General features: G+C 38.5%; 1 protein-coding gene across 3 annotated transcripts; it reads left to right on the top strand.

Annotated features, from left to right (window-relative positions):
• The first annotated feature begins 202 nt into the window (after nucleotides 1-202).
• On the top strand, nucleotides 203-13,524 carry ARL14EP (ADP ribosylation factor like GTPase 14 effector protein). Of its 3 annotated transcripts, none has more exons than XM_047776099.1 (5): nucleotides 253-336; nucleotides 1,734-1,781; nucleotides 7,638-8,135; nucleotides 10,988-11,115; nucleotides 12,967-13,524. In XM_047776099.1, the coding sequence occupies exons 3-5, from the start codon at nucleotides 7,710-7,712 to the stop codon at nucleotides 13,193-13,195; spliced, it is 783 nt and encodes a 260-aa protein (XP_047632055.1). In that variant the 5' UTR covers nucleotides 253-336; nucleotides 1,734-1,781; nucleotides 7,638-7,709; the 3' UTR covers nucleotides 13,196-13,524. The 3 variants fall into 3 exon arrangements, with proteins under 3 accessions (XP_047632054.1, XP_047632055.1, XP_047632053.1); XM_047776097.1 differs by having other exon boundaries at nucleotides 1,734-1,819; XM_047776098.1 differs by lacking the exon at nucleotides 1,734-1,781 and having other exon boundaries at nucleotides 203-336.
• Nucleotides 13,525-15,353: the final 1,829 nt, after the last annotated feature.

Below are 15,353 nucleotides of genomic sequence, written 5' to 3'. Positions count from 1 at the left end.
ACAAATTACAACTTAGCCGAATATGTAGCTTGTAAAAGGTGGCCCCAAACACCTCCCAACTACAAAACGTCTGAGAACAGTGAGCAAAATGTCGTCACCCTCTGGAGTAACTATTGCCTCACCTTGAATCACTCGCCAATCCACGTCGTCCCGCCCCTTCCGCCCCGGAGGCGGCCAGACTCCGTTCCCCTCTAGGCTTCTCCCGGGCTTCTCTTTATGGTAGCGCTGGGCCTCTCTAGCCCCGCCCGCCGTCCTCTCGATGGTAGCGCCGGGATAAACTGAAAAGCCGGCGGCCAAGACAGCTCTGAACCCAGTGGAGGAGAGTTCACGCTAAAGGTAGGAAAGGGCCTGGGGTGGCTCTGGGGAGGATCGGGGACGTGGAGAAGGATCCCTGGGTGGGAGGGGGGCCACGGGCCGGGGGGAGAGGGAGGAAGAGGAGGTCCGATGCGTGAGGTGGATTTTCAGCGGCTCGCTGGGGCCTCCGGCGGCCTGCCACCCTGCAGAGACTCCCTCTTCTCCCAGTTCCTCTGTGGCCCCTGGTGTCAAGGCCCAGCACGGTTTCTGCTGCACCTGTCGACCCCACGAGGTGTCAGCTGTCTTCGGGAGACCCAGAGCCCTCCAAACTTTGACTTTGGCTTGTCATGATCAGTTGAGAGTTTTGGTGGCCTAGAACCCCGTCCACAGCTCGTCGTAATCTCTTTTCTTTGTTTTTTATTTTTCAAATCGGAACCCTCCCAGCCCTAGCTGTTTGGTTGAGGCTGAGGCTGGATGCTGAATGGTTGGGGGGTTTTTTTGTTTTTTTTTCCGTCCTGGTAGCATGAACGTAGTAGGTGCTCATATGACGTGTTTCTGATGGCTTGAAACTTTATGATATGGCCCTGAAATAGGGACGTTATGCATGTGACTACAGGGTTGAGGTGGGAATAATTGCAGGTCTCTGGACACCTAGTCCCATGTTGATTTGGGGAGATTCAGGCTTCTTGGTGTGAGATTCTGGCAGTTAAGGAGCATGTATTCATTGGAAAGGTGTTAAGCACCTACAAAGCCCCAGTAGTGTGCTATTTAGAGAAACTGCAGCTGTGAACAGGACCCACGTGATTCCTTGCCCCCTCACGGGGTTTAACATACAATAAAAAAAAAAAATCTAACAAGAAGGAAGAAAGCCTCTGATGAGTGCTAAAAAAAAAAGGGAAGTCCCGGAAGTTACTCTTTTGCCTTGGGTGATAAAAAATAACACCGTATAGCTCCTGTCTTCCAACAGCTGAGAATAGAATAAAAGTTTCAAACTTTTACAAGAGTAAGAAGGACCTATAAGAATAACTTGGGGAAGGCACAGCAGAAAGATGAAGACGTTGGCACTTTCCTGAAGGACAAGTTAGCATTGCCTGGCACAAAGAGCCAAAGGCTTTCCCAGCAAAGAGGACTGTTTAAAGACAAAATGTAAAGAACTTTGCCGGTAGTGTAGTTTGACCTGGAGTGTATGACATTTGAACAAGTCATGACAAGCTCAAGAGTTCAGACTTTGTTTTCTAGGAAGAGGTGAAAGTGTTTTCAGCAGAATGGCTAACAGTTCATTATCACAGTCACTTAACCAACATCTGTAGTGTTAAATACTGTTTGACAATTTTGACCATATTCAGAAGTAAGGTAGAGAAATGAGAGCTGTGCTCATTCCTCTTGGTCTGGAAACAGTCTCTTAGTTAATTCTTTTCTGTTTGACCTTTAATTTACAGACCATAGGAATGGAGACAAATTACAAACGGAGTTTGGAGACCTGAAGGGTTTGTTGAATTGTTCCAAATATGAAGAACCGTAGGCAGTATGTAGATGGGTCTTATTTTTTTATTCATGCATCCACCTTATCTGTGTCTTTTGATTTGGAGCATCTTATTTTTTTTTTTATTCATGCATCCACTCTATCTGTGTCTTTTGATTTGGAGCATTTAGTCTAGGCTATTTACATATGTACTTACTGCCATTATGTTGATTGTTTCTGGTTGTTTTTATAGTTCTCTTCTTCTCTCCCCTTGTGGTTTGATGGGGTTTTGTTTGTTTGTTTGTTTGTTTTCAGTGCTACGGCTTCTTTTTACTTTTGTGTATCTTTTGTAGGTTTTTGGTTTGTGGTTACCATGAAGTTCCTATATATAGGTCTCTAAATATATATATATATATATATCAGTTTATGTTAAGCTGATCCTTGCTTAAGTTTGAATGCTATAAAAGCACTGAGAGTTCCCGTCGTGGCGCAGTGTCCGACTAGGAACCATGAGGTTGCGGGTTCGGTCCCTGCCCTTGCTCAGTGGGTTAACGATCCGGCGTTGCCGTGAGCTGTGGTGTGGGTTGCAGACGCAGCTCGGATCCCGTGTTGCTGTGGCTCTGGCGTAGGCTGGTGGCTACAGCTCCGATTCGACCCCTAGCCTGGGAACCTCCATATGCCGCGGGAGCGGCCCAAAGAAATAGCAGAAAGACAAAAAAAATAATAATAATTAAAAAAATAAATAAAAGCACTGCATTTTTACTCTCCCCCTCCCCCATGTTTTATGATTTTGGCATATATTTTACATCTTTTTCTTTTGTGAATTTCTTAATTCTTGATTATAGTTGATTTTACTACCTTTTGTTTTTTAACTTTCATACTTGTTTTAAGTGGCTGATTCACTGCTTTTACTATATATTTGTCTTCACTAGAGAAGTGTTTTTCTTTCACATATTTTTATTTCTGGTTATGGCCTTTTCTACTCTGCTTAAAGAAGATCCTTTAACATTTCTTGTAAGGCTGGTTTAGTGGTGATGAACTTACTTAGTTTTTGCTTGTCTGGGGAACTTATCTCTCCTTCAGTTCCTATTGATAACTTTTCTGGGTAGAGTAATCTTGGTTGCAGTTTTTTTTGTTTGTTTGTTTTGTCTTTCTTTAGGGCCTCACCCACAGCACAAGGAGGTTCCCAGGCTAGGGGTCAAATTGGAGCTGTAGCCGCCGGCCTATGCCACAGCCACAGCAATGCCAGATCCAAGCCGCTTCTGTGACCTACTCCACAGCTCATGCCAACGCCGGATCCTCAACCCACTGAGTGAGGCCAGGGATTGAACTCACAACCACTTGGTTCCTAGTTGGATTCGTTTCTGCTGCACCACAGTGGGAACTCTGCAAGTTTTTTTTTTTTTCCCTTCTGCACTTTATCATGCAAAAGTTTCAGCTGAAAAATCAGCTGATAGCCTTTTGGCAGTTCCCTTGTATGTGATTAGTTGTTTTTTTCTTTCTGTCTTTGAAATTCTCTAAATAATTCTACCCTAAAGTGATACCTGAGGGATGGCGTCTTAGAAAATAGTATCATTGTGCAGCAGTATTTGTTCAAATATTCCTCCAAAAATTATAGTACTCAAAAAAGTGTGCCACAAGTTCAAATGTTTGAAAGCCACTGTTTACCAGAAAAGGATGCTTTCATAGACTGATAAGAGTCCTGGCTAACTTGAAAGAAAAATAAATTCAACTCTACTCTCCATCTAAGAGTCTAGGTTCTTTTAATAAAAGAACCCATGCTATGTGGAATGTGTCCAAGCAAATTCTTATCAGAAAAATTGATTTAACAGGAGTTAATTACATTTCCAACTTTCTAGAAGATCACTTAGAAATAAGCATTCAACTTCACGGGCACAACTTAAGAGTGTACTGATAAACTCTTGTGAACTATGTAGTAATTTAGTCAAGATTAAAGGAAAATAAGGGAAGACAAGCTCCCAGTAGCAACGAAAAAAAAAAAAATTCCCTCGTGAGTAAACATGTTTTATTACCATGGACAAATAGAATTTCTAAAATAAAATTTCTAAGTTATAAGGTGCTTTTCCTATCACATATGGTTAGAGTGTAGCCCAAGTCTTTGAATCCTAAGAAATAGTTTTATGTTAAAGAAATCAAAGATTGTTGCCTAAAAATTGGTGATAGCTACAAATATAAAGAATCTATGGCATTAATAAGACATTAAGCATTAGTAGTTTCCATAATGTGCTGGGGGGGGGGGATGTTTGATCAAGTTTCCTTCTTTGTTTTGACTCTTAAGGAAGTCAGAGCCAGATTTGTGTCCTGTATCTGCTAAAGTTTAATACAACATAGTTTGATAGTGTTTTATAACCATATCTCTGGATTTTCCACTCCTAAACTTATCCTAACCCACTTTTATGTTAAATATAAATATTTGTATTACACAAGCCTTTTTATCTGATGTGATTGGGACCATACTTGGTAGTTAAATTTTAAAAGTTGATTAAAATACAATTTAAAAATGCTTTTTTAATCATTTTAAGTTAAAATTTTCAAACACTTTAGTTTAACATCTTTAATTTAAAACATAGAAATGTGTATTTTTTACTCACCATTTTTTGTTACATGAGGTTAGCCTTTTCTTTGTATACTGTTTTACTGATTACAATTTCTCTCTGCAGAAAACACTTCAGAAAGCATCTAAGCTTTTTAACGTTTTTGGATTTTTTTTTGGCCACACCCACACCCATAAGCATTTGGAAGTTTCTAGGCCAGGGACCATTTTTTAAACATGGACCAAAGCTTATAAAAACACTCAGAAAATTTCAGGATCCTGGATTTCAGTTTTCTATTTTTTGTAATAATTTTTAGTGACTTGTATTTGTTGAAACTTGCTTTAAGAATTCAACTAAATTTTTTGTTTTGTTTTGTTTGTTTTTTTGCTTTTTTCAGAGCTGCACCAGCAGCATATGGAAATTCCCGGGCTAGGGGTCGAATTGGAGTTATAGCTGCCTGGCCTACACCACAGCCACAGCAATGCAGGATCCAAGCCATGTCTGCCACTTACACTATACCTCATGGCAACACCAGATCCCCAACCCACTGAGCAACGCCAGAGATGGAACCCGCCACCTCATGGTTACTAGTAGGATTCCTTCCGCAGCATCACAACGGGAACTCCTCAACTAAATTTTTGTATTTACTTTGAAAAATATTTAGTTATGAAAAACTGTAAACAGAAAGTAACAGAAAATAATGAAATTCGTATACATGCCACCAAGCAAGCCTTTTATTCTCTTAAAAAAAAATTCTTTCCTCCATTAGAAGTATAAATAAATACCACAGACTTGTTATCTGTCACTCTTATGTACACTTTAGCATGTATTCGCATTCTTATCCATGAACAGTGTATACTATTGTGTTTAAAATTTTATGTACGTGATATACCACATGTCCTTTTGAAGCTTTTTCACTTACACAGTTGTCTTTCAGATTTATTTAAATTGATTTATGTAATTAATGCGGTTTGTTCATTTTAACTGTCCTATAGGAGTCCCTCTTGAGTATCATACAATTTCTCATTCTTTACCATTAGGTTATTTCCAGTTTTTCACTGTCAAAAATGATGCATGCTGAAAGACCTTGTATGTATAATGCACAGAATCGTATTCATATGGGACATGTATTTCTCTGGCACAGACACCTATAGCTGAGAGTGGAAGGTCCTGGGGTGTGGACATCTTCAATTTTGTAAGAAATTGCCAAAAACACTCTAAAGAAATTCAACAGAAATTTACACTTCTACCAAGGTATAAGGAGCATGTAACAGTTTATGGCATTTTTTGCCATCACTGTGTTACCAGATTTTTAAAATCTTTCCAAGCAGATGTTTGAGAAATGGTATTTAATTTGCATTTTCCTGATAACCATGAGATTGAACATCTTTATCTGCATTTTGGCTATTTTTTTCTCTTCCTCTGTAAATTGGAAGAGGAATTTATATTTATATTTCATTTACTGATGGGTTGTCATTTTCTAATTGATTTGTAGAAGTCAGGATTTTTTTTGTATTTTTGGAGTAATAATCCTAGCAACACCTTTCAAGTATGACTTTTTTTTCCCTCCCTAAGAGTTACATAGGAATGTTTGATTTTGATATAAAATCAAGTGTATCCATCTTTTCCTCTGATATGACCTTTCTTGTTTGAGAAATTCTTCTCTACCTTGGTGTTACAAAGTCTGCTATATTTTCTTGTAAACATTTTTACAATTTTTCTTTTTATGTTTAATTCTTTAATACATCTGGAATTGATTTTTGTTTGTGAAGAAGAGATCTTTGTCTTTTTCCATATGGTTAGCTGCTTACCCCAGCATCTTTAAGTCTTTTCCCCATTAATGTGTAATACCCATTGATTTATCATACACCAAGCTCTCATCTTTTCTTGGATCTATTTGCCTGTACTATACTGATACCATACACTGTTTTAAATAAAATAGCTTTATAATGGAGTTCCTGCTGTGGTACAGTGGATTAAGAATCCAACTGCACGGAGTTCCCGTCGTGGCGCAGTGGTTAATGAATCCGACTAGGATTCCTGCCCTTGCTCAGTGGGTTAACGATCCGGCGTTGCCGTGACCTGAGGTGAAGGTTGCAGACGCGGCTCAGATCCCGCGTTGCTGTGGCTCTGGCGTAGGCTGGTGGCTACAGCTCCGATTCGACCCCTAGCCTGGGAACCTCCATATGCCGCAGGAGCGGCACAAGAAATAGCAAAAAAAAAAAAAAAAAAAAAAAGAATCCAACTGCAGAGGCTCAGGATGCTGTAGAGGCAGAGGAACACAGGTTGCAACTGTGGCTCAGATTCAGTCCCTGGCCCAGGAACTTCTATATGCCATGGGGTGTGGCCATGTTTTTTGTTTTGTTTTTTTTAAAGACTTTATAGTAAATAAAATTTTTATTTTCCTTCAAGGTTTTCTTGGCTTTACTCTTACATCTAGACCAGGTTGCTAAATTCTAGGGAGCAGCAGGTTTTGTGGAATACCTGATGGAATTTTGATTGGAATCCTAGAGTTTGTAGAGAAATCTAGAGAATTGACATATTTACTGTAGTCAGACTTCCCATAATTAATTTCTACATTAGAGTGTCTTTTTTGTCTCTCTTTGATCATTTTCTCCATTAAAGTCTTGCATATCTTTTGTAAGATTTATATATTTCGTAAGGTATCTTATAGTGCTTTTGTTTCCAGCAATCTTACTAGTTATAATAGTTTGCCCATTGAACCCCTTCTTTCGTCTTTCCATGTAGGTATTTATATCATCTTTGGGTAATATTTCTTGTTTCTTCCTTTTATTTATTTATTTGTCTTTTGTCTTTTTGAGGGCTGCACTGTGGCATATGGAGGTTCCCAGGCTAGGGGTCTAATTGGAGCTACAGCTGCTGGCCTACACCACAGCCACAGCAATGTCAGATCCGAGCTGAGTCTCTGACCCACACCACAGCTCATGGCAATGCCAGTCCTTAACCCACCAAGCAAAGCCAGGGATCAAACCCTCAACCTTATGGTTCCTAGTTGGATTTGTTTCCACTGCGCCACAACGGGAACTCCTGTTTCTTCCTTTTAAATCCTTATACCTTTTAATATTGTGTTAAATGGGAACTGTGATATAGGTATTCTTGTGTAGTTCTAATTTTATAGTGAATGCTTCTAATGTTTTATAATTAAATACAATATTTATTGTGGTCTTTTGGTAAATATCTTTGTATTCATTGCTTACTGAGAGTTTTTCTGTTATACAGGCAGTACATTTTATCAAATGCTTTTTCAGTTTTTCAGATAAAAATTTTGCAGCATCAATCTGACTCTCTTTAATGTCTTCTCTAAGGTGTCAGCATATGACCTGCTAGAGAGAGATCTCTAGTCAAAATCAAAAAGAGGAAATTTGCTAAAATCAAGAATGATGGATCCATGTTCAGTTGGAGTCCAGCTTCGTACAACAAATGAGTGTCATAAAACCTACTATACACGTCACACAGGTTTCAAGACTTTGCAAGAATTGTCGTCAAATGACATGCTTTTACTTCAGCTTAGAACTGGAATGACACTTTCTGGGAACAATACAATTTGTTTCCATCATGCAAAAATTTACATAGACAGATTTGAGGATTTGCAGAAGTCATGTTGTGACCCATTTAACATACACAAGAAACTAGCCAAAAAAAATTTACATGTAATTGACTTAGATGATGCCACTTTTCTGAGTGCAAAATTTGGAAGACAGCTTGTACCTGGTTGGAAACTTTGTCCAAAATGTACACAGATAATCAATGGAAGTGTGGATGTTGATTCTGAAGACCGGCAGAGAAGAAAACCTGATTCAGATGTAGGTATACGTAGTCTTTTTTTTTCTGCTCTGTTACTTCTACAGTGTGAGGTTTTATTTAATTGTAAAGAAATACTATTTATATAATTACTTAAATTGACCCTTCAACAGCACAGATTTGAACTGTGCAGGTCCACTTATACATGATTCTTATTTTTTTTGCAATCAGTATAGTACTACACAGTCTGCAGTTGGTTGAACCTGAGGATCTAGAGGGCAATTTATGGGACTTGAACATTCGAGCTTTTTAGTATCCACAACAAATCTTGGAACCAATCTGCCTTGGATACTGAGGGACAATTGTATACTAATTAACATGCAGTAGATAGTAAAGTTGGGGTGGTGAAAATAAATGGTGTTTCTAAATATTTGCATAACCCAGATTGGATGGTAAAGAAAGTACCCTTGGGAAAGGAATAACATAATATGCCCAAGACTCTCAAGCCATAACTCCAACTGCTGCTAAGACATTAGGACTGGCTTTTAGAACATTCTGGCAAAGCCTGGACTTAACTTTGTAGTTTCTTTTCTGATAACTCACTGGGATAGGCTGGCCGCAAGGATCTGAAGTATAGGAGAGTAAATACCCCTTTTTATGAAGGACTTAAAAATTACCGCCTTTTTTTTTTTTTAGGGCCGCACTCGCGGCATATGGAGGTTCCCAGGCTAGGGGTCAAATTGGAGCTACAGCTGGTGGCGTACACCACAGCCACAGCAACATCTGGTCTGAGCCTCATTTTCGACCCACACCACAGCTCATGGCAACACCGAATCCGTAACCCATTGAGTGGGGCTAGGAAGCAAACCTAAAACCTCATGCATGGGTCCTAGTGGGATTCATTACCGCTGTGCCACCAAGGGAACTCCTGAAAATTACTGCTTTAAAAGGAACCTCAGGGAGTTCCCTGGGGACCCAATGGTTAAGGATTCAGTGTTGTCACTGCTATGGCTCAGGTTCTTCAGCTTGGGAACTTTCTCGCATGCTGTGGGCAAAGCCAAAAAAAAGTACAAGGAACTTCAGAAGTGACTTGAAAATAATTGTTTCTTATTTCAGCCTTTCTTTCTACTTTGGCACTATCCCTTTCTTTCTTTTTTTTTCCCTTTCCCTTCCTTCCTTTGTCCCTTCCTTCCTCTGTCCCTTCCTTCCTTCCTCCACACCTGTAGCATATTATGGAAGTTCCCAGGCTGGGGGTCAAATCAGAGGTACAGCTGCCAGTCTACACCGCAGCAGCACAAGGTCCAAGCCACCTCTAAGACCTATACTACAGCTAGTCTGGTTCTTAACCTGCTGAACTACAATGGGAACTCCTCACTACCCCTTGTTTTGCTTTTTTTTAAGATGCTTGTGAATTTCCTTTGCTTCTAGCTCTGAATGCTTGCTTATTATGGTCAGGGCTAATTTTAGGACTCCCTGTGGTCAAAAAGCATACATTTTTACATTTGTAAATATTAAATATTTTATAACTTCCTAATTCATATGCCTACATTTAGATTATTTAACTGTATCAGATCAATGTTAAGATTTTATGAAGCTGTCTCTGGTGTAGGACAAGGATAGGTATGTCAAAGGAGTTCTCAAATTTTCTGTTTATAACCAATTTATAATTCTTGCTGGGATATTTTTCTCAATTTTCTTGTCATTATAGTAATAAACCAACTTAAAACATAATTAAGATTTTTAATTATATGTGGTGCTTTTCTTTTATGTCTTTTTAGGGCTGCACCCATGACATATGGAAGTTCCTAGGCTAGGGGTCCAAGTGGAGTTATAGCTGCCAGTCTACGCCACAGCCACAGCAACTCCGGATCCCAGCCACATCTGTGACCTACACCACAGTTCACAGCAACACCGGATCCTTAACCCGCTGAGTGAGGCCAGGGATTGAACCTGTGAGCTCATGGATACTAATCGGGTTCATTACCACTGTGCCACCACGGGAACTCCTGTAGTGTTTTTCTTTTTGTTATCCCCTCAAAGACCTATCTCTAGGACCCAATGTTATTTTGCAATTCATGCTATGTACTTGCTACTGTCACTTCATTTTCCACTTCATTTATCTCTTGTTCATGTAGAATGTATTACGTAAACCTTTTTCTTTTCCCCAGGTTATGAACCCATAGCCATCAAAATTTTATTTCACCAAATTTTTTTAGAAGATTATAATACCATTTCAGAACTATATTCTCTGCTTTTAAAAATACATGTAATAGGGAGTTACTATCGTGACCCAGCTGGTTAAGAATCCGACTAGTATCCACGAGGGTACAGCTTGGAGCCCTGGCCTTGCTTAGTAGGTGAAGGATCCAGTCCAGTGTTGGTGCAAGCAGCAGTGTAGGTCGCAGTTGCAACTTGGATCTGGCATTGCTGTGGCTCTGGCATAGGCAGCAGCTGCATCTCCAATTTGACCCCTAGCCTGGGAACTTCCATATCCTGAGGGTGCAGCCCTAAAAAGAAAAAAAAAAATATGTGTGTAATAGAATTTTTTCCTAAGGACTCAACATCATTGTTGCAAACCTCTGCTATATATGCTGTTGGGTTATACAGTTTTTCTGCCTTCTCTCCCATGTTGGCAGCAGCCATTGTGATTTTCACCATGCCTGCCTCCTTCTAATATTCAGAGACTAAAATTAGATAAAGAAACAGTTATAAATAAGTTAATAAACTTTAAATGTGGTCCAGGACCATGTAAATTTTGTTGCATACGAGCACTAAAACCTTTTTTTTCTTTTTTGTGAGTTCCAGAGTGTCTTCCAGGTTAAGGAATAATCTGGATTAACTTGAAGTGAAATATTAATCTTTGTATGGTTTTGGTATCAAGATTTGAGTTGATAATTTGTTTACCTTTATTCAGGGAAGAACTGCTAAGGCTTTGAGGTCATTACAATTTGCAAACCCGGGAAAACAAACTGAATTTGCTCCAGAAACTGGTAAAAGAGAAAAAAGAAGGCTTACAAAAAATGCAACTGCTGGTTCAGACAGGTAGGCTATGTGTAATTTTAAGGCATGTGTTGCTGCTTCACATGTGTATTTTTAAAATATTTTTCTTTTAAGTTTTGAGTTTTCTGGTTAGACATTTTAAATTTGATAATCTGGAATTAAGGCTTCCATCCCTGGCCTCGCTCAGTAGGTTAAGGATCTGCTGTTGCCGTGAGCCGTGGTGTAGGCCGGCAGCTGTAGCTCCAATCAGACCCCTAACCCAGGAACCTCCATATGCCACAGGTGCAGCCCTCAAAAGCAAAAAAAAAAAAAAAAAGATAATCTGGAAAAAAGATAATCTGGAATGAATCAGTAAGAATCTCTAAGGGCCTCCTGTAACATTAAGGCTTCCCTTCCCCTCTAAAAATTTGTTTTTCAGAAAATATCAATGAAGGAAGCAGCAATACAGTATTTTTGGCACAAGAATTAAAATAATTTAAACATACGCTTCTTACAATTAAATGAATTCACTTGTTTGAAAAGCATTAATATATAATTGGGGGGTTCCTGTTGTGGCTCAGCAGCGACAAACCCAACTAGTATCCATGAGGACATGGGTTCAATCCCTGGCCTCACTCATTGGGTTAAGGACCTGGCATTGCCATGAGCTGTAGTGTAGGTCACAGACATGGCTCAGATCTAGCGTTGATATGGCTGTGGTGTAGGGTTGTAGCTCCAATTTGACTCTTAGCCTGGGAAACTCCATATGCCATGGGTGTGGCCCAAAAAATGTATATGTATATATATTTGGTATATATATATATGTAATTGGTATATCTCTGCTCTATGAGTGGCAGCTAAAAAATAAACTTTATGAGAATGAAAGGTGGTTTTTATTTTTTAAGTGTCTAAAATAGAAATCGTTAATGTACAGTCAATAGAATGAACAGGAATTGTAAATTGTTTTGAATGACTTTTTTTTTTTTTTTTTTTTTTGGCAGCATGTAGAAGTTCCCAGGCCAGGCCAGGGATCAGATGCACACCACAGCAGAAGCCCAGGCTGCTGCAGTGATAATGCCCCTTACTTAACCTGCTGCACCACAAGGGAACTCCAGAATATGACTTTTCTTTTTTTTAAATGGCCACACCTGCAGCATATGAAAGTTTCTGGGCCGGGGATTGAATCCAAGCTGCAGCAGCTGGATTGTTTAACCCACTGTGCCTGGCTGGGGATTGAACTACACTTCCCCGTAGCAACCCAAGCAGCTGCAGTCGGTTTCTTAACCCAACTGTATCACAGCGAGAACTCCCAGAATGTAACTTTTTAAACTGAACATTTCTAAAATACAAATTGACAATGAAATGTTAGTGTAATCATTCAGAATTCTTTTCTGCATATGCCATTTATTCCATCTGTTAAAGTTTTCCATTAAGTCATGGGTTTTTAGGCCAGATTTGCTAGAGTCCGTTAAAGAACAAGAAACAGATTAATTATAGTATAAAAACAATTGAATAGCATCTCGTAAAAAAAAAAAAACTATGTTCACAAAGCAGTAAAGAGATTGGTTGCTAATAAAATAATATACCATTATTACCTAGCCTTTTTTTTTTTTTTTTTGCAAGGGGAAAATAATTTTTAAATTTAATATTTTGGCACACAGTTCTTGTCCATTCCTTAGGATTTGTCTTAACGCTTTAAGAGTGAAGTAAATCTCTTACTCTCACAAGGAGTTCATTAACTACTAATTGTAGAGTAGCCATGACTCTGGTAGGCCATGTATCGATTTGGCAGGATTTCATCCCTAATTCAAAACATTTTATCTCCTTAAAATCTTTTCATTACTTTATTTTCAGTAAGATATTCAGAAATAATGTATTTGTGAGGTGTAACTCACCTTGTGTTTTGTATTACAGACAAGTGATCCCAGCGAAGAGTAAGGTCTATGATAGCCAGGGTCTCCTCATTTTCAGTGGAATGGACCTCTGCGACTGCCTCGATGAAGACTGCTTAGGATGTTTCTATGCTTGTCCTGCCTGTGGTTCTACCAAATGTGGAGCCGAATGCCGCTGTGACCGCAAGTGGCTGTATGAGCAGATTGAAATCGAAGGAGGAGAAATAATTCATAACAAACATGCTGGATAACTTGTGGTATTAAATTAGGGGATCTTTAAAGGTCCCTTCTCTATATCTAGAATTTTTTTATTCTAAGACACATTTTAAAGTTGATTGCCAAATGACGAAAATTTGAAAACCATCTCAACATGCACTCCATGTGCACTAATGTTGCTTGTAGAGTGCTTTAAGAGTCATTATTTGGTATAAATTTAGATGGGCTATTTATTACTCAGTCAGCTTTAAGCCTGTCCATGTCCACATAAACAAGTAGTGTATAGGCAGTCCTTGATTTGCACAGTTCCCATGTCCACAGATTTCAGTGACAATGACTTAGATAAACTAGTTCCCTAACAGCACAGTTCAAATTTCAGTTACCATGGTATATTATTAATTCAGTAGTTACATGAAGTGCAGACTTCCTGCTAGTTCTTAAGTCCACATATCACTTTGTGAGTAACAGGTGTGTTTCAAGATCAGTGACCAGTCATGTTACTTTTCTCAAATTCTGCTAGATTGGTCACTGCCCATCTGTTACAGTTTATTTACAGACAGCAAAGCACATAGTTGTGTTGTCTCCTTGTCACCCATGTGACATTTTACAAAGTGGATAATGAGAAGAATTGGCCAACAAAGATGAAAGTGCAGTGAAGAAATGAAAATGATAATGCCAGCAGTGAGACTTCATTTAAACTTAGATGGAGTCTAGAAGAAATCACTGATCATGGGACTGTTGGCACTGCTGTATTCTAAAGCCTCTGACATGCAGCTAGAGGAACTTAGTGAAGGCAGACTTACCATCATAAATGAGGAAGGGTGTGATGAAAAGGATGAACATATGCTAGAGGAAGTGATGTAACAAGCATCACATTAAAGGAAATTACAGAGATTTCACTACATCGAAAGCACACATGATAAATTGGCGAAAGCTAATCTAAACTTGGAGGAGTATGACAATTTGCAATGATATAGAAAAGATGCTTACCTGGTATGTAACTTGACAGAAAGGCAAAACTGTTCACACTGTTTCTTGATTAATTTTTTACAATGAAATAACTCTTTAATTCTCAGTGTCTCTAATGTATTAAATTACAGTGTAGTAAGTAAATAGTTTTTTACAACTTTTTCATTTTCTTTTGCATTAAAAACTGACAGTTTTTAATATTTTGTCAGATTTTTCAAGGTCAAAGTACAATAATTTTCCCTATTAATTATTAAGATTGCATTGAATGGACACTTTTAATGGTCCTTCACTATAGACCATGCAAGGCAAGGACTGCCTATAGATGAAAACATTGCCTACTTCAGGAAAAATTAATTTTGGTACAACTAAGTAGTTGAATTATTTTGGAAATAATCTACATAACTAGTACTAGCATATATCTTTTCTTCTCCCCACTTACTCTTTTTTATTTCCCCCCCCCCCCCGGCTGCCTCCGTGGCATGTGGAAGTTCCCAGGCCAGGGATCAAACTCCTGCCACAACAATGACCTGAGCCACAGCAGTGACAATGCCAGATCCTTGACTGTTAGGCTACCAGAGAGCTCCCTCTTCCCACTTATTCTTTTTTTTTTAATTTTTTTAAAAGAAAAGTTTTAATGCTTTAAACCTGTCATTGCTTAGACTATGCATTCTTGGTGAAAATTTGTTCTTGGTGTCAAAAGTCTATTCTTTCTATGTATAAAGCATGGATATACATGTAGTATATAAACAGATATATATTATGTCTGTAGTATTTAAATTTGATAGTGTGTTGACTAGGATTAAAAGGGCTAAAAACAGCTCCTTAATGGAGTAGTAATGAAAAAAGGTGGAGAAACACTGGTTGAGACAGAGTGTAAGTTATTTGGAAATTGATCAACTCTTGATGTTGGAATTTGTATGGGTAGGTACCCTTTGGAGGATGGAGGTAGGTAATAGCTTCTCTCTGCTCTTTATTTTTTAAAAATGGCTACCTGTCTGTCTATCTAAAATTTTTTTTCTTAGTCATCTAGGTCGTGTTCCCTAAACTAGGTTTTTGTTTTGTTTTCCCTAAATATAGTACCTTAGTTTAATCAAACAAACTGTTAGCAATTTGAAATACTTTTTAACTGTTGAAAGTAAATTTATATAGCCATTTTGTGTAAATTGACCAATAGAAGTTTACTTTTACTCCTGGATACTTTTGGTATCTATTTAAAATGACTGG

This window comes from Phacochoerus africanus, chromosome 4, assembly GCF_016906955.1.
Source record: "Phacochoerus africanus isolate WHEZ1 chromosome 4, ROS_Pafr_v1, whole genome shotgun sequence".
Taxonomy (NCBI): domain Eukaryota; kingdom Metazoa; phylum Chordata; class Mammalia; order Artiodactyla; family Suidae; genus Phacochoerus; species Phacochoerus africanus.
Note: the sequence above shows the minus strand (reverse complement) of the source record. Positions and strands in the feature narration are given on the sequence as shown.